At 35.2% G+C, this 23,368-nt stretch overlaps 5 protein-coding genes and 1 long non-coding RNA gene across 9 annotated transcripts; 3 read left to right on the top strand and 3 right to left on the bottom strand.

Moving 5' to 3' along the window:
* The first annotated feature begins 1,499 nt into the window (after window positions 1-1,499).
* LOC120282140 lies at window positions 1,500-2,024 on the top strand. The gene has a single exon (XM_039288892.1). The coding sequence runs from the start codon at window positions 1,500-1,502 to the stop codon at window positions 2,022-2,024; it is 525 nt and encodes a 174-aa protein (XP_039144826.1).
* Window positions 2,025-2,156: 132 nt separating this feature from the next.
* On the bottom strand, window positions 2,157-4,614 carry LOC120282711 (probable pectinesterase/pectinesterase inhibitor 12). The gene is made up of 2 exons (XM_039289564.1): window positions 3,510-4,614; window positions 2,157-2,959 (listed from the first exon to the last, which is right to left on the bottom strand). The coding sequence occupies exons 1-2, from the start codon at window positions 4,468-4,470 to the stop codon at window positions 2,268-2,270; spliced, it is 1,653 nt and encodes a 550-aa protein (XP_039145498.1). The 5' UTR covers window positions 4,471-4,614; the 3' UTR covers window positions 2,157-2,267.
* A 1,340-nt stretch (window positions 4,615-5,954) lies between these two features.
* Window positions 5,955-8,464, top strand: LOC120281988. The gene is made up of 3 exons (XR_005542858.1): window positions 5,955-6,003; window positions 6,095-6,147; window positions 8,383-8,464. It is a non-coding gene; the product is annotated as an uncharacterized LOC120281988 (long non-coding RNA).
* Window positions 8,465-9,369: 905 nt separating this feature from the next.
* LOC120283029 (pectinesterase/pectinesterase inhibitor PPE8B-like) lies at window positions 9,370-11,292 on the bottom strand. The gene is made up of 2 exons (XM_039289855.1): window positions 10,403-11,292; window positions 9,370-10,125 (listed from the first exon to the last, which is right to left on the bottom strand). The coding sequence occupies exons 1-2, from the start codon at window positions 11,226-11,228 to the stop codon at window positions 9,434-9,436; spliced, it is 1,518 nt and encodes a 505-aa protein (XP_039145789.1). The 5' UTR covers window positions 11,229-11,292; the 3' UTR covers window positions 9,370-9,433.
* A 2,603-nt stretch (window positions 11,293-13,895) lies between these two features.
* LOC120282411 (probable ubiquitin-conjugating enzyme E2 33) lies at window positions 13,896-19,209 on the top strand. Of its 2 annotated transcripts, none has more exons than XM_039289219.1 (10): window positions 13,896-14,059; window positions 15,276-15,385; window positions 15,735-15,789; window positions 16,284-16,322; window positions 16,562-16,625; window positions 16,730-16,791; window positions 16,869-16,908; window positions 17,219-17,246; window positions 17,936-18,027; window positions 18,595-19,209. In XM_039289219.1, exons 2-10 carry the CDS (start codon window positions 15,329-15,331, stop codon window positions 18,881-18,883), a joined length of 726 nt encoding a protein of 241 aa, XP_039145153.1. In that variant the 5' UTR covers window positions 13,896-14,059; window positions 15,276-15,328; the 3' UTR covers window positions 18,884-19,209. The 2 variants fall into 2 exon arrangements, with proteins under 2 accessions (XP_039145153.1, XP_039145152.1); XM_039289218.1 differs by having other exon boundaries at window positions 15,271-15,385.
* Window positions 19,210-20,847: 1,638 nt separating this feature from the next.
* On the bottom strand, window positions 20,848-23,290 carry LOC120282500. 3 transcript variants are annotated; one of them, XM_039289322.1, is made up of 7 exons: window positions 23,073-23,290; window positions 22,344-22,948; window positions 22,113-22,210; window positions 21,973-21,997; window positions 21,730-21,850; window positions 21,517-21,651; window positions 20,848-21,248 (listed from the first exon to the last, which is right to left on the bottom strand). In XM_039289322.1, exons 2-7 carry the CDS (start codon window positions 22,693-22,695, stop codon window positions 21,023-21,025), a joined length of 957 nt encoding a protein of 318 aa, XP_039145256.1. In that variant the 5' UTR covers window positions 22,696-22,948; window positions 23,073-23,290; the 3' UTR covers window positions 20,848-21,022. The 3 variants fall into 3 exon arrangements, with proteins under 3 accessions (XP_039145256.1, XP_039145255.1, XP_039145257.1); XM_039289321.1 differs by having other exon boundaries at window positions 22,344-22,943; XM_039289323.1 differs by having other exon boundaries at window positions 23,116-23,290.
* Window positions 23,291-23,368: the final 78 nt, after the last annotated feature.

Here is a 23,368-nt window from a genome sequence, read left to right as displayed (position 1 = left end):
AGTATATGTTAGTGAAATTAAAATTTATGCAGTTCTCTTACTTTAAATCGAAGTTACCATTCATTTAAATATTCATTACAATCGAGGTTGACCTCATCCTTGACTTAAGGCTTTCTATAATAAAACACGCAAAAATGTATTGTATACCTAATTATATATAGTGTGAGTTTTTATTACTTTTTCCACTATTTAATAACATTGAAATTCATATTTAAGTTCATGTTCTCAAAGAATTGGAATGAAACAAAGTCGATATCCTATGACCATCTATATATAGGTTTTTTTTGCCAACGACATACTAAGAATGAATTGTAGTCGAAGTGGATTGTGTCTTGGGCCTTTGGGTGACTGACCCGGGTCACCCAATGGGCCACAGGTTGGGGGTATCTCCAGCTGTAACCAGACCAGCTATAGTGCAGGCCGGTTGCGGGTTGTCAGCCCAGCTTAACTGGGCACGTGCCCCCTTCTACATGTATACATATATATTTGTATAAGTATGCGTGCTAATGAATATATATATAGCACTATATATAGCGAAAAATGGAAAGCACAATGTTTTCATCTGAACCGTTCAATCAATTGCAGTACAGTATCTTGAGCAATCTGGACTATTGAACTCTATTTCTACTACAACAACTTTTTAAAAACAAAAGCTGAAACTAATAAACTCAACCACTCTAATTACTACTGTGCTAAACTGCGGATGTTCTACAAATGTCTTCAGTTGATGTATCTTTCATACATAAATATACACAAGTGTATACACGTATATATGTATGTGTGTATTTATGTCTTTATCTATAGTATACATCTATTAATGCATGTTAATGATATTTTGCACATCAATGATAATATTTTATTGTATTTTATAATACCAGTGATTATTATTATGATCATAAATAATTATATATATATATATACACACAATTCATATTCAATAAAAGATAAAAAAGCCAAACACACAAAGTCAACATCTCCAATCTTCAATTAAAAACCAAAATAATCCATTACATGAACAAATTATCATCAAAGTGACTGTTTATATATATATATATATATATATAGTTTACTTATAAAAGTGAATGGAATTTCAACAAAAAGAAATGGTAGTATATATAGAATAATCTCTTGAAATCTCTATGAATCTCCTAGCATATATATGTAGATTACTTGTAAAAGTGAATGGAATTTCAACAAAAAGACAAATGGTAGTATATATAGTATAATTATAATCTCTTGAAATCTCTATGAATCTCCTAGCATAGATTCAGTGGTAGCTAGTATATATATATAGTATAATCTCTTGAAATCTCTATGAATCTCCAAGCATAGATTCAGTGCCACATCTCCAATTATCTTCAAAGAAATACACTCCCATAAACAACCACAATGAATTAATAATCCCCATCCTTAATTAATATACCATCTATATAACACCGAGAAACACTTGAAAGAAGCCAAGAAGAAGCAAAGAAGAGAGAAAAAAAAAAAGAATTAACATGAAGTCCTTCTCCATCTTCGTCACTCTCCTTGTCCTCCTCCTCATTATCGCCGGCGCTACCGCCAACCTCCAAGAACTTTGCAAGCAAGCAACATCATCATCAACCATCGTGACCTATGACTTCTGCGTTCGAAGTCTCCAACCAATCAATGGCAGCAATGACGTAGACGCAAAAGGACTTGTAGGCATAACCATCAACCTCTCCCTTGACAACTTGGTAGGCATAATCAACATGCTTAGTGATCTTCAATCAAAGACCACAAACAAAACAGTCCTTGATGCTTTGAATGCATGCTCTGATGAAGTAAATAGAGGTACTACCGAGTTGAAGGTTGCACAAAATTTAGTGTCAAATGGGTATGCTCAAGATGCTTTGACTGCAGTTAGAGTTGCTGAAAAGTCTTCAGATGTTTGTGACAGTGCTTTCAATCAACGTGGCATTCAGTCTCCTGTCCATGATGCCATGCATGATCCTGTCTTGCTGTGTGACTTGGTTGATCTTATCATTCAGCTTCTTGCTTGATTAATTAATTAATTAATGTATCATCATTATATATAGTTAATAACAGTAATGCTTTCATGAGTTTCTATAAGGTATATATATATATGCTCAATTAATCAAAGACGATAAAAGTAATTAAATATGCACAGTTAATTAGACAAATATATATAGTGATAAACATTAAAGCCAGTACAAAGATGTATACATGTGAAAAATATATATAATGTGAAAATAATGAATAATGGAGAAAGATTAAATATATATTTATACGCCATCATCATAAGGAAAAGAGGTGGAATCCAACCACTCATCACCATAGATGAACTCGGACACAGTAAAGTTGAATGCATCATCATAGTCCATGATATGGTAACCAGGCCAATCAACCCTATGATTAGTCGATGAACCAGGTCCAAAGTTTTCATACTCTCCATAATAAAGTGTGTCCAAGCCTTCATCACCTGATGACCACCTTTGCCAGCCAAGTGGATCAACCAATGAGTCAATATAAGACTCAATGTAGACTGTTGTGGAGTATATCCTCCATGGTCTGCCCAAATAGGTCCTAGTGCCACCTTGACTGGTTGATAGATCATCTGATGCTAATACACTGCAATTCTGGATTGATATTCCAGTGACTTCATTTGGGTCATCTTTAGACTGAGCAGTGATCACATTGGATTGCCCTGGCAATGGCTTCTTGGCTACCAGGTTGCAACCTTGGAAGATCACGGCCGAGTTGCCGAAGACAAAGTCGACAGTGCCGAAGATATCACATTCCCGGTAAAATTGTCGAAAGGAGTGGACATAGAGTGTGTCTTGATAACCATCAATTTTGCACCGGTAGACGGCAGACAAGTCGGCATTCACTCGCAGCGCAACAGCCTGGTTCTTGACCGGCCCGGCCGTGTTCATGATCGTTAAATCTCGTGCTAAGAATCCTTGTCCTGATACAGCTGCCAAATATTTTCACACCAAATTAATTTTTTTATAAAAATAAATAAATCATAATTTTATTAAATAAAAATAAACATTAAAATAAAAATCAGGTACAACATCCACTTGAAGTAAAAGACAAAGTAACATTCACATCAAAGAAATTATTTAATCAATTATCAATGAGGTCTTAAATATTTTATTATAAGTAGTAGACAAATGAATGTAACATCTTCTTTGTATCAACAATATGCATCAAGAGCATAGATACAAAATAACAGTTATAGCCATCATGTTCATGTTTGATATTTTTCATCAAATTAAAGGATTGGTCTTTAGCTATGAATTGAAATGCTCACCAAACAAAACAAAAAACTTTAATCAATGGGGAAAGAATACCTATTATATAAATAAACAAATAAAAATTATATTTTTGTCCTAATTATATATATATATATATTATAAAATGAGTTTAATTAGCTTTAAGCAGGACAATTTTCATTTAACGATCATTAATGAATCATGTGCATAGAAATCTGAGTTTCAAGAAAAGAGGTTAATTATACTCACCGACAGTGGCCGACCGGAAAGTAGTCCAGCCGTCGGCGACGCTACGGTTGCCGGTGATGATGGTGACGTCACTGCCCTCTCCGAGGAGCACAATATTAGGTTTGTAGCTCGGGATCTCAACGTGCTCATCATAAACCCCAGCTCTGACGATGATCACCGTCCGGTAATCACTGTTGTTAGGGGCGAAAGCAATGGCGTCGCTGATCGTCGTGAAGTTTCCGGTGCCGTCGGCGGCCACCGTCAGAATGGACGCCGGATCATACTCATTGTCATAATCATCGTCACTTTGCAGTAACCTCCGATCTTTTCTAGTTAACCATTTTGGGAGCTCGCCGGAGAGTTTCCTGCCTTTTTTACCGGTGCCGGCGGTGCGTTTAGAGATGATGGAGAGGGAGTTGGTGACATGAGCGTAGGTAGAGATGAGGGAGGAGACGAGAGCTTGTTTTGATGGCCCTGAAGCGGTTGCAAGGCCTTCTAAACATGTGGCTTTGTTAGTGAGTGCGGCGCTGAGATGAGACCGTACGTCGGAGAGTTTGTCGGAGTTGGACTTGATGATGGAAGATGATTTTTTTAGATAAGTGAGGGTGATTTGGTGGAGTTCTTGGCAGTCTTGGAGGGAGCCTTTTTGGTGTTCTATGATGCTAGTGGAGGAGTGGGAGAGGAGGGAGGAGAGCTTGGTGGACTCTGAGATGGCTGTGTTCAGGGTTTGGAGGAGGAAGGAGAGAATGGAAGGGTTGATGTTGATGGAGATGGAGAGCTTCAATGCTTCAAAGCAGGAGTTTGGATATGGAGTTGTTTGGCATAGAGATTTTATGGTTAATAAGTTATGATCATCAGTTACATTCAATGATAATGAGGGTGTGAAGAAGGTGGCCAAAAGAAGAAGAAGAAGAAGAAGAGAATCAAGAGATGTTTGCATGATGAATGGAATATTATTGGATGAAGGAGAAGAAGAAGACATAGTGGTGACTGGTGAGGAGAAAGAGGAAGAGGATTTGAGTTTAAAAAGAAAGCAAGGAGGACGTAAGCTGCATGGATATTTTAAGGTCTTGGAAATGATGAGCTTGTGAGCTAGCTTTCCCAGCTGGTTAAGTAGTCCAAGAAGAAGAACAAGGAGCAGAGTTGACAGTGGTTGCTCTTTTTTTCTTTTTTTTTTTTTCTAACATTATCTCGTGACAGACCGTGACAAGTCTTTTCATGTGTTGGTGGTGGCCTTTGGACTTTATTATATATATGTAAAGATATTCCATTGAGTAATTGAGTGAAAGGGATCGAAAGTAATGAAAGAAAGACCCCATGCATGATGTCTCTTATTAAAAGGATATATAAATATAATTTCTTCATCTGATTCAAGGACCCGTGAAGTTGAAGGCAAATGGGTGGGTGAATGAAGACATGCAACATGCACTAGTGGGGATGGCAAACTTGCATATTTTTCAGGCAACAGCAGGTACAAATCAGAGGTTGTGACTTTGGTCTGATTAATAATTCATTCTCCCTTCATTTTCCTGTCTAAAGGTTGGTGTAAGATATTTATTTCTGTTTGACAACATGATCCCGGACTTGCAACTTTTATCCATCCCCAATTATTTTAGTGCATATTCACTTGAAGAAATGAGTGAGTGAGACTTTCCTTGATTTACAAGATTAGATCATTTTCCTTCCCCGGAGATTTTGGTTGGAACATGGCCATATTTTCCATGTTATTTTTTTATTTGATGAGGTTAATGATTTAAATATTGAAAAACATATATATATATATATTTTTCAAATGATAATAGTACTAGCTACCATAAGATTTATTATTCCTGGGGTCTAGGGAAATGTATTTTGGTGTATTATAGGGCGGTTTTAGCTGATTTCATGTGTTTTTCAATGCTATATTCATTGTCATGTTTGGCAAAAAATGTAAGATAAATAAATAAAAAGACAAATGCATGCATGCTAGCATGTGATATATATGTGTATTTTAATTGGTGCATGTTTTTTGGAGGAAGGATTAGGAGGAGGTGGCAGGAGCAATCACCGAAAGAAGAGAGGAGAAAGGAATTGAAAAGCTGAATATCACCAAAAAGATCAGGATGCATGCTCATTCAATGGGAGGAATAAAAAGATATCTCACTATTTTGAAGTTTTTTTTTTACAAAGTGGCAAGCACTTCTGTTTTCTAGAACGTTGGACATTGAACCTGTTTGCTAGATATTTTTATATTTTTAGTTAAAATATAAAAAAGTTATTTCTCTTACTGTGGACCCCACTTGTTATTTAAATTTTTTATCTTTTTAAATTTAATTTAAAGTCTGAAACCAACCTTATCTTTCAGGGATCGTGAGCCCCCACGTTCCTGGCAACCGCTAGTGGTTACGGGATAAATTAAAATTCCTAAAATTAGATAATTCGTAGCCTTCCTCTTTCGTTTGTTGTCCAACCTTGGGGGTGTGTAGCAAGGGCGAGGAAATCTTCCGTGTCGAGTACTCATCTAGAAGTATTCGTGGTAAGTTTTTCCCCTTCTTTGATCTATTTATTTTAGTTCTTGTTTTGATTCCGTAATTCTTAGGGTTTCCTTTTGGGTTAAATGGTTCTAGGGTTTGAAGAGTAGTCAGAAGAGTACCTGGTTTTACCCTTCAAAAGTCATCAGGTATTTTTCCGTTTCTTAGAAATCTGTATGGTTTGATATATTTTTAGGGTTAAATTATATTTGGGTTTTGGAGTTTGGAAGAGTAGAGAAAATAAGTTTGAATTTTGACTATATGTTATATTCGATGCAACTGAATGAGATTGTAAGGCTTCTCGACATTCTTATTTAAATATGAAATTTATTTAATTATTTGAAGAGTGCCGGCATTGGTTATTTATTCTTATTACGTGAATTTTATTAGATGACAGGACTTTGATCATGAGACCAATGGTTATGAATGAATAATGTAATAAGTGTGTTATCACTTAAAGAACACATGATAGGCTGATTTTTATTTAATAGCTTCCAATGTTACAGCATGTATATACAGATATATTAGAAGAATCCTGCACTTTGATCTCAGGTTAGTTGAGTGGCTAGTAATAATAACTATTTTCTTGGATACCGTGTTGATGGAACCTTCCTAGATTATGAAACCTCAAGCAAACCATAAGTTTTAGTGTATATATGATATAAGCTTAGATTGTATTTATGCTTTTGTGAGACCCATTATTGTTGCATCAACATTAACTGAGTTTTGTGATTAATTTGAACTGTAACCCATTATAATGTTTCAACCATAATGACTTCTACATGCATGTCTTTAGATACTTGATTTCATAGAAATTTGTGAAGTTCTGTGTAACTATATATTGTGTGTAACTCCTGGCGTATATTGTTTGTGTATATATATATATATTAAATGAGTGGACACTAGCAGCATGGAAAAATTAAATTCACTGTACACCCATACACATATATTCATATACGTAATATATATATATATATATATATATTAAATTGTTGTACATTTTGGGTACTGTATTTATTAGTGTGGTTTTTATCCCTTTGTACATTTAGTATAGTTAGCGTTTTAATGTCTGTGGAATATACTCTCAATTATAGGATATTTTGTGGAAGCCTAATTTCGGAGTGCTTTTAGTTTGGTGTTAGACAGGTAAGTAAATCACGTATAAACCTATATTATATATATAGATATATATAATTTCTGATTACTGTAAATCATCAACATAATTATTTAATAACTTTAGATTTTATTGTTAAAGCCATTCATGATATTATATTTAAATGTTTTTGGGATTTAAAAATACTATATCTATCCTTATTTCAAAAACTTAGATTTCTAATTATCTAATTGCTACTTATTTGATTCTATACTTAATTAATTACGGATCTAAGTTTATTTGATGACCCATTTCTCCGATGATGTATTAATTCAATATTTTTTTGATTTTAACTACTGTGAATACTTTTACTGGCAAAGGTTACAAATTTTGCATGTATTTGTTTGTTTATCTAATAGATTAATATATCTGATAATTTAATTAAGGATGTCATGCTCTGTCAACAACCATTCAGTTAGTTATTATATAATCTACTCATTTTGTTTTATTTTGAAAATACAGAAACATTTATTACTTGAGAATTATTAAATTGTTTTCAAAATTATTATTCAAATTCTTAACCATGAATTCAGTGATGGATTATTTTTTATACTTAATCAATTATTGGATTAATTATTGGGTGGTCATCTAGGCTTACGTAAACTATATTCCTTAATTGTTTTATGGATTAAATTAGGAAGATATTGTGATTTAGTTTTCTATTTGGTTAAGTTATTAATATTTGATAATAATTGGAATTATTTTTCATTAGAAAAAGGGGATCACCGAATTTCTCTATTTTTGCATTGACAATGATTTTTGGATATGACATATTTCGATATATTGACGTATAGTCTCCAAATTAACTTTGCAATAACCCTCATCATCTGGGGTTAAACACCCGACCATGTCGACATGTATTTCGACTCTGATAAGAAACTAGTTTCGCACTGCTCCGTCGGTGGAGAATAACGGCCTCCGAAAAATCTGGCTTGGGTCACCGAGGGTAAATAAATGAACTCTGACAATCCGACTCGGGTCACCGAGTTTAAATATATGAATTCTGTGGTTTTGTTTCTGGCATTAGTTATTTGGGGGACATATATACTCTTTCACTTGGAATTATGTTTGTTTAAAATACTCTGACATCGAAGTTTTATTTCTATTCTTATTGTACAATATTACACTTAAGCATGTGTTTGTGAAATTATTGAGTTTTGTGATCCCTATATTTTTAGTGGTTGCTTACTGGGCTGTCAAGCTCATAAATAGTGGTTCTTATCTTTTTCAGATCAGGAGTAAGTGTGTGGTGGATAGCTTAGTGGGGACCGTTGAGCGAACACCAGTTGGTTATCATGTAAATAGTTTTTCTGTCGGGAACTTCGAACTGTTATTTGTTTAAGCTTTGAATCTTGCATTTTTAGTTTTCATGAATCTTAGTTGTGAACCTAGTTATTGTATCTCTTAAATGCTTATGTTCTTGTGATGTTAGTACCTTGTTATATCTTATTTTGGTGAGACAGATTTTGAGGCATTGTATGTCCATTGGGTCTCGACCTTATGGGTATACGGCCGTTTGTCAATGCCTTGGGCTCGGGGCGTGACACTTACTATCAATGATTATCATGAGATTTATTTGTGTAAATTATTTAATTTCACTATTATTTGTGTAATTATTAAAGTTTCAAATTTTTATTAGTTTTTTTGGACGAGAAGAATATCTTCGTATCCAATCCAAAGCATATTTATACTTTATCTATTTTTGGTGATAATGAATATATCCCACAAAAAATACATGGATTAATTGAAAAAAAAAATAGAATTTTTTTTTATTCTTTGTTTGAAGATGACAAGTATCCTAAGAATGCAAAGCAGTCATGATTGACCAGTTGAATTACATTCATTCAAGACTATCATTTATGCCGACTAAATTGGGTATCCAATGTACGGATGAATTGGATCACATTCCAGCCAATTTAGGTTATTAATTAAACAATTTTGATTGTATTGGGAGATGCTAGCTATTGTATTGGGAGATTGTCTGGAACTTATGTCTCTCTTCCAAGATATTAAGATTCATTTTGTTAGAAGATCGGCCAATCAATGCGCTCATACCTTAGCGAAAGTGACTGTTTCTAGCTCAGATCTTTAGGAGTGGATTTATTCTCCTTCTGCCTTTCTTTTAGATTGTCTACTTCTTGATTTGCATTGAATAAATGGTTCATCTTTTTTTTTCAAAAAAAAATTAAACAATTTTGATTTATAATTAATATATATATTTCAAGAAAAAAAAAAGGAAATAGATCTATTGAAATACAAGAAGATGGTACAAAAATAATAATTTAAAATGTCAGCCCAGCAGTGTATTTAACCCCAGTAGAAGGAAGCCAAAGGTTGCCATCAATGAACTGAGAAACAGTGAAGTTTATAGCCTGTGCCAAGTCAGTGATGGCATGATATCCGGACCACTTGACTCTGTTCCCCAATCCTGATCCTGGACCAAAGTTCATGTACTCACCATAGTACAATGTATCCAATGCATACTCCCCTTGCCATGCCAACCATCCCTCAGGCCTAATGGCATTCCCCAAATAAGACTGCATGAACACTGTCCTTGAATACTCCTTCCATGGCCGGCCAAGATAAGTGAAGGTCTCATTAGCTATCAAATCACTAGTGGATGAAACATTACAAAACTGAAATGAAAAGCCTGTGTTTTGGTTTGGGTCTTTCCGGCCTTGTGCTGTGAGTGAGTTCTTCTGGTTAGAAAGAGGACGGCGTGCCAGAATCTGACAGTTTTGGAACACCGCCGCCGCGTTGCCGAAGATGGCATCAACTGTTCCAGTGATCAAACATTCACGGTAGAACTGCCGGAGTGAGTGAGCGTAAAGAGTGTCTTGGTATCCATGAATGCTGCAGTGATAGTACACTGACAAGTCAGAGTCTGATCGGAGAGCCACTGCTTGATGCTTTTCCGGCCCAGCGGTGTTCTCAATGCTCAAGTCTCTGGCTATAAATCCCTTGCCAGCCACCGCTGCAGCAGTGATTCATCAAAGTTAATATCTTTACCGACGTGTAATGCCAAACATGTCATTCTTATGTAATATTATTATTATTTAATATATTAGTCAAACATCAGAGATCTCTTTTGGACGTAACATGCATGTCCCATCTGGGCCCTCTGCCAGCTACTTATGTATGTATATACGTACGTACAAAATGAATGCATGTCTCTTAATTTCGTCTTTTATTTATCTATTAATATTACTTGATTAAAAGTAATATTAAAAAAAAAAGTAGGATATTTATACCGAAGGTGGCGGAGCGGAAGGTGGTCCAGCCGTCGACGAAGCTCCGGTTGCCGGAGATGAGAGTGAGGCCAACTCCGTCGCCGATCATCATCAAGTTCCACTTCTTCTTCTTAATCTCTACGTTTTCCCTGTAAACCCCTTTCTTCACGTATATCACGTATCTTTTCCAGCTCTCCGACGGCGCCGCCTCCACCGCCTCCGTCACCGTTGTGTAGTTCCCGCTTCCATCTTGCGCCACAACGACGTCCGGCTTCGGCGAGGCTGCTTGCAGGATCCGGCGGTCTCCGGCTTTGAGCCAGGCTGGAAAGGAGGTTGTGTTCGGCCGGAGAAGCTTTCGCCGTCCGGCGATGGTGGAGGAGGAGGAGATCTCTTCTAGGCTGGAGGCGACTAGGGAGGTGACGGTGTCTAAGCCGGTGAAGATGAGAGTGGCCACAATGCCGTCGGTGCCGGAGAGGCTCTCATGGCATGTGTCTTGATTCCCTAACGCCGCCGAGAGCCATGCCCGGAGATCTGAGACACTGTTTCCGGTGCCACCGGAAGGGGACAGCGAGAGGGAGAGCTGGTCGGAGGAGAGATCTAGGAGGTCAAGACAGTCGGAGACGGCGGAGGAGAGGCGGAGATCGCCGCCACCTACGGTGGAGACGAAGGGAGACAGGAGAGAGATAAGGTTCTGAACTTCATCAATGGTGGATCTCACATTCGACATGAATTCCGACGACGGTGTGAAGTTGCCCGCCGGTGATGATGACGTGGCGCATTCCGGTGAGAAGAGGATGAGGAAGAGTACGGCTATAATTATGGACGTTAAGGATGAAGCCAACTCCATTTTGACGGAGTTATTCTTTTTAAGAGATGAGGAAAAAGCTAGCTTGAAGAGTAGAGCGTGTGTAGTATATATATATATATATATGATTTTAATTAAGGTTTAAAATTGTTAATTAAATGAGGTTCATTTATATTTCAAAAAAAAAAAGAAAAAAAATGAGGTTCATTTATGTGCATGCATTGTGGCTAGTTAGGTACGTACGTAATTAGGTGTTTATATATATACTATATAGTGTTCTTCAAAATTAAGCTAAATTATTAGGAGAACTTTATATGCATGTTTGTTTGTTTGCTCTTTACTTCATCTACAATCTTTCTTTTTTCTTTTTTTTTCTTTTTCTTTGTAGCAGTGCTTTAGGAAAAGGCTTTTGATTATTAGGTAGTAATTTAATTTCTCATGAAATTAAGTAGTCTATTTAATGTAGCATGTTCCCATGCACCACCTTTCATTGAATATTGGGTTTCAGTTGTCACAGTGGATTAATTGTGTCACCCCAACTAACAGTATTTATGCCATGTGTTGGAGTTCTTTTGAGGTAGAGAAGGATGACCCAAATTGGATCTGAATCTTGAATGCTGACTTACAGGAATAAGAGTTGAGATGGTTACACTGTAGTGCATCGCTTGAACCACATTTATTACGCATCATTTTATGTGTGCTAGCTATATATCCATGAGAGAAGCTATAATATAATTTTATGGTGGTTTGGTGATGCTGATGATGCTGATGATGATGATGGTGATGATCCTAGCATTCTTAAGTAGCTACCACAAAGATAATGCACAAAAATGTACTGGAATTTAAAAGAATTCTTCATGTCTCCCAGATTGTTTGAATAAACAACATGTATTCTTAATTTCTGGCTTTAAGAATCAAAATAGTACAGAAATAAGGTACTACTGCAGGTTGTGATGTGCATTACTAATGATCTAATTAGTTTATTCCGGAAGAAACATCCAAAGAAATCCTTCATATATTATTATTGTTTTTTATATTAATTCACTTGTATTCCATATATTAAGACTTCCGTTTTCATGATTTAATATAAACTAATTTAAACTCTAACACACACACATAGGAAATATTAACAAACGTTGAGAGGGTGATTGGCTCTTTTCCTTTGTTATATATGTAGACATTAGACATGCATGAGAAGACAAAAGGGCTTCATTTGTCTAGTGTTGGTTTACATATTCGGTCTGTACTTTTGCTTTATATGTGTTAGTACCCTTCCAAGTTTATCTCAGACACAAGGATTAGATTGTCTGTGATCTGATGATATCCAAATCACCATGCTAATTAATTTACTTAACTTAATGTACATATATTTTGTATAACATGCTATACATTTATTTTATAAAATGGATAATGATAAGTGGATACAGGTCGTCTTTTATTCTCTAGTCTCTTATTATTTTTTATATCTAAAAATTGCAAAAAAAAAATAATCTCTTTTATCTCACAGGGTCTTAATAATTAAGAGACTTAATCACATATTTACAATTTTACACGGATTCAAACACATTTTTAACTAAAAAATAAAAAAAATCTAACTATATTATATATCTGCCATGCATGGTTACCTGTACTTACCGCTATAATAAGAGAGTACATAATATTTATTTATCTAAAAAAAAAAATTTAAGAGTTTGAATTCCTCAAATTCAATCATTGGTTGAAGGGTTGTGATTTATTAATATTATAAAAAAATAAAATTTGTCATGTATGTTGTTTACCAAATTTTAACCAAAAAATTCTTGATTGGCTCATTTAAAGATTGGGAAAGAAAGGAAAACCACAGGACATGATCTCTGACAGTCTAGTTAGTCTTTGTTTCTTGCATGACAACTTGATCAAAATAACTTTCCAACCCAACCTACCTATTCAAACAATTAACTATTAAGTATTCTACAATCATGCTTGCAAGAGCAATTGTTTCTATGACAATTAACAAGCTTTTGAAGCTTAATTACTTATTATGTGAATGTAGTGTTTAATAAGTCCCTAATCTTTATTAATTTAACTATAACATTTTACTAATACATAATATAAAGGTTAACAATAATCTAAAAATTATAACTATTATTATTATTTTGATAAATACAACTAGTATTTTATCATATCATTAAGGATGTACACACTAGGCAAAAATGTGATTGTTCAGCTCATATATTTTCATATAGTGAAAAAAAATTTGGGATATAAATACACACCAACAATGAGAGACTTGTTAGTTGTTACAATAATTTTTTTAAAAATTAAACCATATATTGATATGTTATGTAATCAAACATTTATGTTTCGCATAATAGTGAAATATTATAATTGTTTGACTATTACAATGTGTGGGTATTCATAATATAATCAATTTATAAAACTGGGTGTATATATCTATAAAAATGGATAAATTATTTTGTTTTTAATTACAAAAGAAACACTATAACAAATAAGTTAATCCGGCACATTGGAAATCAAATTGTATTTATTTTGTAATATACTCCATATAAACCAGCTGGTGTTCTGTGAATGTATATATCTCTTTGAATCCAAGCGCGAGTTGACTGATTTGCCCCTGTGGCACCTCACACAGTTCTAGTGTTCAAAGGATGGGTTATAAGGGTAGTTTGGAGATGGCGCTGGTCACTTTCCGGAGGTTTTAAAGCGCGATATCGTAGAAACCGCGTCTTCGAGAGCCGAATAAAAATAAGACCTTTTTTCATTCCTCCCCAAATCTTTCTTTCAATTCGGCGATTTCACGCCAATTTCAAACCCTAGTTTGCCTGATTTGCTGCCATTTCACCCTATTTCTCCTGGATTTCGAAGGATTTTGGGTAATTTTTCTCGATCTCAGACTCTGCCTCTTTTCGCCCTTTCTTCTCTCTGCCAATTCATGGTTTTTCTTTCTTTTCTTTTTTTTCTTGGATACTTATGAACTGTAGATCTTGTGTTCTTTGTTTGATTGCGTATGAGGATTGCTGTATTTGGCGTTCTTTCTTTTTATTTTTTTAAAGTGATTTTGGTATGCTGTGCAACTCTGATTGAATCGTGTTGGGTGCTTGATGTATGAATGAAATCAGCGACAAGAAGAAATATTTTTGCAATGAAACTGATGATCTGAGTACTTATTGGTATGGTTTTTGAACAAATTACCCAAAATTTGGAATTTATCTGGAATGATCGGTTAAAATTGGCGAGGTTTGTCCTGATTTGTTGATTAATGAATTGGATGAGTTGGGTGATTGATGATTGCAATATAATGGCCATTGATAGTTCTGGTGTGGTTGATAAAATATGTCAATGAAAACGTATGATTAAGAACACACATTGGCATTGTATTTTACTTGCACTGTCTAGACTAATATGAAAGATTGGAATTATGATAATTATTATTTTGTTGCTTTCCTTGCATATTTGCATATCATGATCTTGTTGAATTCACTTTTGACTTGCTTTGCATGTCATTCTCTTGTAAGATTTGGTGTTTTCTTGCCTTCATTGCTTGAAGATTTTGTGTTTATGCTTATGTTAGTTTCCTTTTGTTGATTGATATTGATGCGTGTGTAGTGTAACTTCTGGTGTTTTTGTTGTAATGCACATTAGTTCTTTTCTATTCCCTTTATCTGTTAATTTGGAGCAGATTGTATTCTGAATGGTATTTACATCTTGAAAAATGTCACACATTCTGTTCATCAATGAGCCAGCAGCATAATTGGATCTATAGTTATGATATTCCAATCTGACTAATTTTCTGCAAAATCAATTACAGAGTTAAGTAAACAAGTTGTATGTTTAGTTAAAAAAATAGAGAAAATTTTAGAAAATAATTAAACATTATGGGATTTTTTTTTCATTTCTTGTGTTTTGTGCTGTACGCATGCCCCAGTTTTTTCTAGTTTGGCTAATGCCTATAGTTATCTACTTCTCCTTTACCAAAAATTCTCAGTGATCTTGTTGTCATTATGGGATGTAATGTGTAGGTTTCTCTTAATTTATGCAAACTCTATTTTAAAATAATAACTTGAGATTTGTTCCAACTTGCAAGGTTAGGATCAGAGCAATAAACTAGCAGGTTGAGCTTTACACTCTTGAGGATTTTGGTAATGGCAGAGAGGGGTTGTGTGAAACGGCTTCAAAAGGAATATCATGCACTTTGCAAGGTATGTAGATTGACTGTTATATCATAAGTGCAGGTTGTTGCATTGCCTATGGAATAAGAATATGCTCTTAAGTAATGCAAATATTGACTGCCATTGTTTATATACTAAGTTACTGCTATGGTAATTGTATTACGTAATCCCAATAGAACTATGTAACTAAGGTGCTATCTTTGAACACCAAGCGTTGGGAATTTTTACAAATGAATTCTATTATGAACTTTCTGCTAAGCCAAATTAGAAAAACTGATGCTTCTGTTGTTGCTTGGGCTGATAAGGAAAGTGTCATACTGCCATAGTTTGTGATTGATCCCCTTTTTACTACTAACTTTATCATTTCAAAAATTTTCAGGAACCAGTTCCCCAGGTTGTTGCACGGCCTTTGCCTAATGATATCCTAGAGTGGCGTGAGTATCACTGTTCATTATTTTGCAATTAGTTTATTGATATTATGTTTTATATGTTAATGTTAGGCAATTAATCCATATCTTTTTATCCTCTACAATGCATGGTAAAGTTCAGTTTTGCTTCTAGAGCATGAGTGTGGGTTTGCGTTTGGGCTTGTATAGAACATCAGAGTCACTTGAATACAAATCTTTCCTTCTATTACACAGTGAATTTAATTGCTAGATATTGGGCCCCTATAATTTAACGTTGTGGTTGGAAATTTTATTTTCTGTGTGTCAACATTGGTGATTTTCGGATTAGGCTAGCATGAGTTTTGCTGTGCATATTATTACTTTAAAACGTGCTTAATATTTCGAGCAGCACTGAGGCTACATATTGAGTGCTAATTTTATGGGTTCTGTTATGCCATATTCTATTTTCATATGGTGCCTCTTACTTTTCATCATAAATCTGGCTGACATGTTTTACTTGTTTTCATCTGTTCTTCTTCCAGATTATGTACTTGAGGGCAGCGAAGGCACTCCTTTTGCTGGCAAGTTAAACTCTGAGATTATATATATATATATATAATTATGCAGTTGATCTATAGTAACTTCATCAACATATTGTAGCTAGTTCATGTTCTCCATATCTATTTACTCTCAAGTTTCTATTGCGGTCATATTCATTCATGATGCTGTGTGATTTATAAATTTGTGATTTCATTTGTTGGAAGCTCCCCCACAAGTCATAAAAGTTGAACGCCTTTACTTGCTCTTATTTATTATTCAGGTGGATGCTACTATGGAAAGATTAAATTCCCGCCTGATTATCCATATAAGCCTCCTAGTATCAGGTAATTAATTATTCTTGAATATGAAATTGGTATTATAATGCATTTTCCTTTGTTTTTTCAATTCATATAATATTTTGTGTTTTTTCTTTTTTCTTTTTTTTTAGCATGATAACTCCCAATGGCCGATTTGCTCCTCAAAGAAAGATCTGTCTATCCATGAGTGACTGTAAGTTTGTAAAAAAATTAATATTTGTTTTTGTTGTCTTTGGTGCTTCTTGTAACTTGGTTTCTGTGATCTTTCAGTTCATCCTGAATCGTGGAATCCAATTTGGTCGGTATCAAGGTGGGGCCAACTATTGCAAGAGATATAGTTTAGGGGTTTGAAAGATTTTTCAAATTAACAATACAGGATTTTATTAATTGTTTGCTTCATTTATAGATGTTTGAATGGTTGAATCTGTTAGAATAATGTATAGGGGCTTTAGATTTGTTAGCCTACTTACATATTTTGCTTTAATTTCATATGATAATAGTATAGTAGCATCATTATGATAATTCTTGTTCGAGTAGTATTTTTTTTATAAAAAAAATATCACATTTATCATGCTTTCTATTATCTATTTCTTTTCTAACCTGTGACTTTTCAACTGCAGCATATTAACGGGGCTTCTTTCCTTCATGGTGAGTATTTCTGGTTTGATACTAATGCCTGTGCTTGAAGTTGGATTCCATGGCTTGTGGTGAATGCTCATTCATAATGTATTTTCCAAACTAGTATCGAGTTTCACCACAAGTCTAACGAGTTGAGCTAGTTAAATTTTCAGTAGGTTTTTTTTTTATTTAGTTAAACCATAGTTGTTAGAATCGGCCGATTCTTGATTCGTATCGGCGATTCGGTTCGATTCAACCCCCCTTACGATACGTATCGGGGATCTGAACTGGTCATACTTTGAATCGGTGTGAATCATTCACGATTTACACCGATTCCAAAAATACACTAAATTTGAGTTATATGTGTTGGGCTTATTAAATTTTTAAAATTTAAAAATCTCATCTAATTTATAAGTTAAAAGCCCAAGCCCATCACTCAAGTTCTAGAGTCTAAGTATAGGTGAATGATCTTCTTTTAATAGTAGACATTTAATTTGATTTTGGATTAAAAATATAGGAAATCTATTTTACATGAAAATTAAAGACTTATTATTAGTTATTTTCTGAATCGTCCGATTCACGATTCGATTTGATTCCCGATTCGGAAAATGAGTTTTCCGATTCACGATTTGACAACTATGAGTTAAACTAACTTAACTAAGATACTGTGGCTTTTTGGAGACTTTTTGTAACCATATCTCATACTTTGATGTATGTAGATGGATGATGGTCAGACAACTGGCAGCATTAGGACATCTGATGATGAAAAGCGACAGCTTGCGAAGGCTTCACTTGCCTACAATTGCGAGAGGTTATTCCTCTAATCACATGCAAATCCATGGTTTAATTATTTCATTAAGTAATTACATGCCTTTATAATCTATTTGATCAGCAATTCATAAGCACTACATTCTGTGAGAATTTCCACTGCCGCTCAAAAATATATATCCAATAATATCATTGTAGCATGGAAAATCTCATATTTTGTGAAATTTCATTGGCAAACTATTAAGCATGACATGTTAAATTTGTTTTCAAGATGTTTAGACCTAACCAGTGTTTTCACTAAAAATGAACAAGGACGGAAGATAATACTGAACTCCCTTCGTCAGTTTAGAACTTTAGAACCATTGGCTCAGGCGGCTCCTTTTTTTGAATTGAGTTCAGTATTGAGCCAGCATTGTAAAGATAATACTGGATATCCAATAAATTTCTTTGTATTTTTTCTAGAGCCAGCATTGTCTCAGGCGGCTCCTTTTTTGAATTGAGTGTGTCGGGATAGTGGGTGTTGGGCAATGCATTATAATTTTCTCTTTCAGCATATTGGAACATTATCTGTGTGATTTGAAGTTAACTAGTGTCTATGCCCTGTTAACAGCAAAATCTGCCCAAACTTCAAGAAGCTCTTCCCAGAATATGTAGAGAAGTACAAGCAGGAAAAATGTCCAGCAGAGCTGCCTGCAGCAGAGGAGCAGTTGCAGGAACTACCATCGATGCTTGTAGCGAGAGCACATGAAAGAGCTGGCCAAATTGAAGCTGAGAACAAACAGGAGATTGTTCCTAAACCAGCATTTAGGGGGCAGACAAACAAAATACCAGTATGGCTTTTGCTGCTTATGTTCTCTCTCTTTGGCATTGTCATGGCCTTGCCTTTGCTTCAGCCATGATTCTCAGGCTGTTCAACTGACCTGTCAACGCGGCAAGTGCTTGTGGGTTCATCAAATACCCCCCATCCCCATGTTAGTTGTGGAACTGGCTTGAAGAATTGAGCTCTTGCAAAATTTTGTATAGAAGGTTGGTTGGTTCATGGTGTGGTGCTGTTTGTAGTAACCTGACACCCTACCTTTGTCATCTTTTTTTCTTTCCTTTTGTAATGGTGATGGTACCTGCCTAAATCCAGTTCTGCCTTTTTTCTCCTCTGCTAATTTTCTTGTTTGTTGTTTAAATTCTTAATGGCCAGAAGCAAGATATGCCCCTTATTCATTTTGCTCAAGTGCTTCTTGTTGTTGTTGTTGTTGCTGCTGCTTTTTATTTTATTTTATTTTATTTTTTTTGGTAGGAATGAGAATCCTCTAATTTTGATCTCTCTTTATGCATGAGGAATGAAATTTTAATACCAAGACAGCCAACATCACATCAGTAAAATAATAAATCACTTTATGTCTGCATATATGTGTATATGTGACAAAATTAAATAATCTTTTTTCCTTTTTGGTTTTTTTTTTTTGAAAAAAAGAATTTGTTTTTGAGATTGATAGTACTGATAATGGACTTGAAACCTTGGAAGCGTGTTTGAGGCTGGAGATCATCTTCCCCACCAACAGCATGAGCAATTCGAGCTCTGCACATGTATGTTCCCCACATGCTTCTTTCTGTCTTGTTTGTTTCACTGTTAGCTCCATTAACTTCATAAATGATAAAACTCATGGCATTCTCTGCTTTATGCCCAACTCTTTCCTCTTTATTATTATTATTATTATTATTATTATTATTATTATTATAGACTTACAAAACACTGAAATGCCATGCCATCCTATTCACTGCCAAATCCTAATATAAAGGCTCACACTATTATCATTATGATTGTATCATCTTGCATGTTACACTAGTCTATCTGTCACTGCTCCTTTCTATAAATAATCTCTGCATATCCTCCTTCTCACTCCAGCTTTTCCAACAACAAAGGTGAACCATAATTATCATCATTATGTGCTTCTTCTTTTCTAATTTGTCATTTTTTTTTGTTCTTTAAACTTGCTCTTGTTCTCATGCATGGTTTGAGTTCAGGGACTTCAGGCCGTTTGTTGAGCGCTCATCATTTTCTTTGTTGTGCTTCAGAGGAAGATGAAGAACTCCCCTGTTTTCCCCTAAAGAAGAGACTGCAAATGGCAATGCAGTTCGTTATGACACAGAGGATAGCTTCTCAAAGGTATCAACTCTCTGTTGTTCTTCCTAAATATAGTAATAATTTCCATCATATAGTACTGACATGTTCCTTCTTCCAATCTGTATGATTAGTTCTTAGAAGAAGCAAGAAAGCATGCAAATGATGTTATCCTGAATTCCGCAAAACCATCTTCGTATTCTGTTGAGAACATAATCAGAGGGGAAAGTACCAAGGCAAGCAAAAAATCATGGAAGAACATTTTGCTCTTCTGGAGGAAACCAGGGAAGACGAACAATGCAGACGATGACAGATCTCTGAAGATGACAAAGAAGAAGAACAATTCCTTATCACATGCACACGCAGGCAAGGATAATGTAGGAGGCGGGGGACGAGGCCCCCGGATGTCACGGCCGAAGTCGGGCCCCCTGTCTTCCTGCTTCACTTCAACAAGAGCAGAGGAGACTGAGGTCCCTTACATGTGTCTGGATCAGCCGGATTATCCCCACAGTGTTCTTCACAATCATGGACCAATCTATAAAGTCACTTGAGGGGCAATGCAGTGGTTTTGGTGTTCTCCTTTATATGGTTGCGAGGGTGTGTGCATGAAGTTTTCGACATACTTATGATGATTTGAGAGTGTTCTTGTTTTCTATTCAAGAATGTAATGCAAAAGCAGTCGAATCAATCGCTTCCTTTGAGATATTGTATCTACTATGAAAAAGAAACAATGAAGAAATGATAATGTGAAGAGCAATGGTTCCAGTTTCTTTATTCTATAAAAAATTGTTGCATCTTACAATGGTATATGCCACTACTGAAGAATCTCAATTGTTCTATGTTAATTTTAAAAGTGCAACTAAAAAAAAAATCATAAATTGCGAAATTTGGAGGATTGTTTTCAGAAAATCTGAACATCCAATTATGCGTACTTGTTATTTTCCGGACACTTAGTCCATGATAGGAGATGCTGCTTGACTTCTCGCCAATTTTGAACAATAGTTACTTGAGGGTGAGATGCTGCTGTGCCCGACTTGCACCAAGGGTATGAATTATCATAGTCAAAAAGTAGGACTTTTGTTCCTGCTTCAGCACATTCTAAAGCGAATTGAGGATTATCGTCAATCAGCACTTGAGCACCCAGAGATCTGCAAGAGAGCTTAAATGTTAACCGAAGGATACTTGGCTCTAATTGCAAGTAAAACGTACAGCTCTTTATTTCTGCTAAAGCAAAGCAAAACAAAGAAAGGAAATCAGCAGAGTAATTCACATTAACAAAATCATAAAAGTTTCAGGAGCATCCTCAAGGAAGTTATGTTTCAAATTTCAGGTTGTCAATGAATGACATAAAAGGAAAATAGAGTGATAATTTCGTTTCTCTCAGCATGAGAAAGCATAAAACTGTTAAACAGGTACCTGCAGATCTCAGACTTAGACCTTGATTGGCCATTTAAAGCAAAATAATTCCCGAAATGAACCTCCTGAAACAAGCCAGGATAGTGCTTTTCAATCCACTCAAGTGTCTGATCCTTGATTGCGTTTTGCCGGGATCTTTGAAAAGCAACAAAAAATCAGTTTGAAAATTAAATGGTTCCTCGCTTGAGCAAAGATTCCAATAGACAAACTTACGTTACAACATAGAGATTACAAAATAAGGATAAACTCTGAAGAATATGCTTTGCGCCTGGTATAGGATGGATTCCCATTTTGAAGTAACTAGTTTCAAAAAATTCATGAACACGAATATCAGCTGCCAGAGCAAAAGCACAATTTTTAATGTATTATCATACAAGAAGAAAAACAAAAACACACAACGTAAAATTAATGTTCAATGGGCTTCATTAGAAATTTGTAACAAGGGGCAAGTGGTACCTTCAGCTGGAGAACAATTCCAAATCTGTTCATCAATATTCAAACACATCGGTAAGCATGAATTTATATGAGGCATCCAGTTAAAAAGACCAATGAAGTGCAATGCATGAATCAATGTTTAAAAACATTGTATGAGATACCTTATAAAACTCGTAGACAAAATAGTCTGCTAATGAGTGATTCAAAGAGTAGCGATCCGCAATGAATTTGTTCACAGCTGGAAGAAAGCTCCCAAGAACTAGTTTTCAAATAAGCAGCAAAAAAAGATAATCAACAATTATAACCCAATAAATGATTATCAAAACAAGCAGTGAGTAAAGAGAATATGAATGAAACTATATAAGCATTTAATGAGGGATTGGAAATGCAACCTTCATCAACATCAACAGCAACAACTATTTTTTCAGTCAATGAGTGTTCTGAGAATACAAGAGGGCTTCTTGCACTATGCCCATTCACCAATTTCAGACTTCCATTGGGCTCATGAGCCAACTGAGGCAATGGAGACATTGTGTGAGCTTTTCCTAAATCATCAATCTTCCTACCAACATGATCCAAACTGCGGCATTTCAAGCTCATGGCAATGGCCCCTCTGGAACCAGCCCGGAAAGCAGCGGCAGTAACAAGACAAGACAGTTTATGAACTCTATATCTTTCACTAGCCTCACTAAAGTGTCTGAATCCATAGAGACCATTGGAAAACACAATGGTATTCAAAGCCATAAAATCAAATCACCAACAATTAATCTAGTCACTGCTTCAACAACACAATGCTCATATTCCACCAATCTCACAGAAATCAATCAAATTGCGACACTTGAAGAGAAGAAAAAAAAAAGAAAAACACCAACTTTTGGGAAAGCATGAGAACCAACAAATGAAAATCCCTTTCAGCGTCCATCAAAAATCAATCTTTTTCATTCAAGCACAAGAAAAAATGAGCCAGCCCAAACAACATTGAGAGACAATCACTGACCTAGAACAGAAGAAAAAGACAATGAGATTACGGCATCAACAGAGCATAAAAGAACACTCACAACACCTTTTAGGCAAGAAACACAATAAATCAGAGAATCAATCATGCAGAAATGGAGTCTTACACAGCTCCAAAGAGGGAAAGTTAAAAAAATCCAAACTTTGCACCAAAAAAGGAGTAAAAATTAGAACTTTCAAGCTCTCTTGATGAATCAACAAAGTCTTCAACTCGATCAAGCTATTGAAAGGAATCAATAACAAGCCTTGGGAAAGTACTTCTCGGGTTCCTTTGCGGTGAACACAGGCCAGCTGAGGGTCCTTCCTCTCACAATTAAACACCAAAAAATAAATGTATAAATAAAAAAAAAAAGGTGTGCTTTTGTTCGTCCAAACCCCACAAACACACCAATAATTAATGGTA

Source organism: Dioscorea cayenensis, chromosome 18 (assembly GCF_009730915.1).
Source record: "Dioscorea cayenensis subsp. rotundata cultivar TDr96_F1 chromosome 18, TDr96_F1_v2_PseudoChromosome.rev07_lg8_w22 25.fasta, whole genome shotgun sequence".
NCBI classification, from domain to species: domain Eukaryota; kingdom Viridiplantae; phylum Streptophyta; class Magnoliopsida; order Dioscoreales; family Dioscoreaceae; genus Dioscorea; species Dioscorea cayenensis.
Note: the sequence above shows the minus strand (reverse complement) of the source record. Positions and strands in the feature narration are given on the sequence as shown.

What these genes read in the sequence shown, in the direction of transcription:
- LOC120282140 (XM_039288892.1), top strand. Translation starts at nt 1,500, where the DNA reads ATGAAGTCCTTCTCCATCTTCGTCACTCTCCTTGTCCTCCTCCTCATT.
- LOC120282711 (XM_039289564.1), bottom strand. Translation starts at nt 4,470, where the DNA reads ATGTCTTCTTCTTCTCCTTCATCCAATAATATTCCATTCATCATGCAA. An exon ending in TTTCCGGTCGGCCACTGTCG is followed by an intron (nt 2,960 to 3,509) that starts GTGAGTATAATT and finishes AATATTTGGCAG; the next exon opens with CTGTATCAGGACAAGGATTC.
- LOC120283029 (XM_039289855.1), bottom strand. Translation starts at nt 11,228, where the DNA reads ATGGAGTTGGCTTCATCCTTAACGTCCATAATTATAGCCGTACTCTTC. An exon ending in CTTCCGCTCCGCCACCTTCG is followed by an intron (nt 10,126 to 10,402) that starts GTATAAATATCC and finishes TCACTGCTGCAG; the next exon opens with CGGTGGCTGGCAAGGGATTT.
- LOC120282411 (XM_039289219.1), top strand. Translation starts at nt 15,329, where the DNA reads ATGGCAGAGAGGGGTTGTGTGAAACGGCTTCAAAAGGAATATCATGCA. An exon ending in CTGTCTATCCATGAGTGACT is followed by an intron (nt 16,792 to 16,868) that starts GTAAGTTTGTAA and finishes GTGATCTTTCAG; the next exon opens with TTCATCCTGAATCGTGGAAT. An exon ending in CGGGGCTTCTTTCCTTCATG is followed by an intron (nt 17,247 to 17,935) that starts GTGAGTATTTCT and finishes TGATGTATGTAG; the next exon opens with ATGGATGATGGTCAGACAAC.
- LOC120282500 (XM_039289322.1), bottom strand. Translation starts at nt 22,695, where the DNA reads ATGGCTTTGAATACCATTGTGTTTTCCAATGGTCTCTATGGATTCAGA. An exon ending in TGCTGTTGATGTTGATGAAG is followed by an intron (nt 22,211 to 22,343) that starts GTTGCATTTCCA and finishes TTTGAAAACTAG; the next exon opens with TTCTTGGGAGCTTTCTTCCA. An exon ending in TTGTCTACGAGTTTTATAAG is followed by an intron (nt 21,998 to 22,112) that starts GTATCTCATACA and finishes ATTGATGAACAG; the next exon opens with ATTTGGAATTGTTCTCCAGC.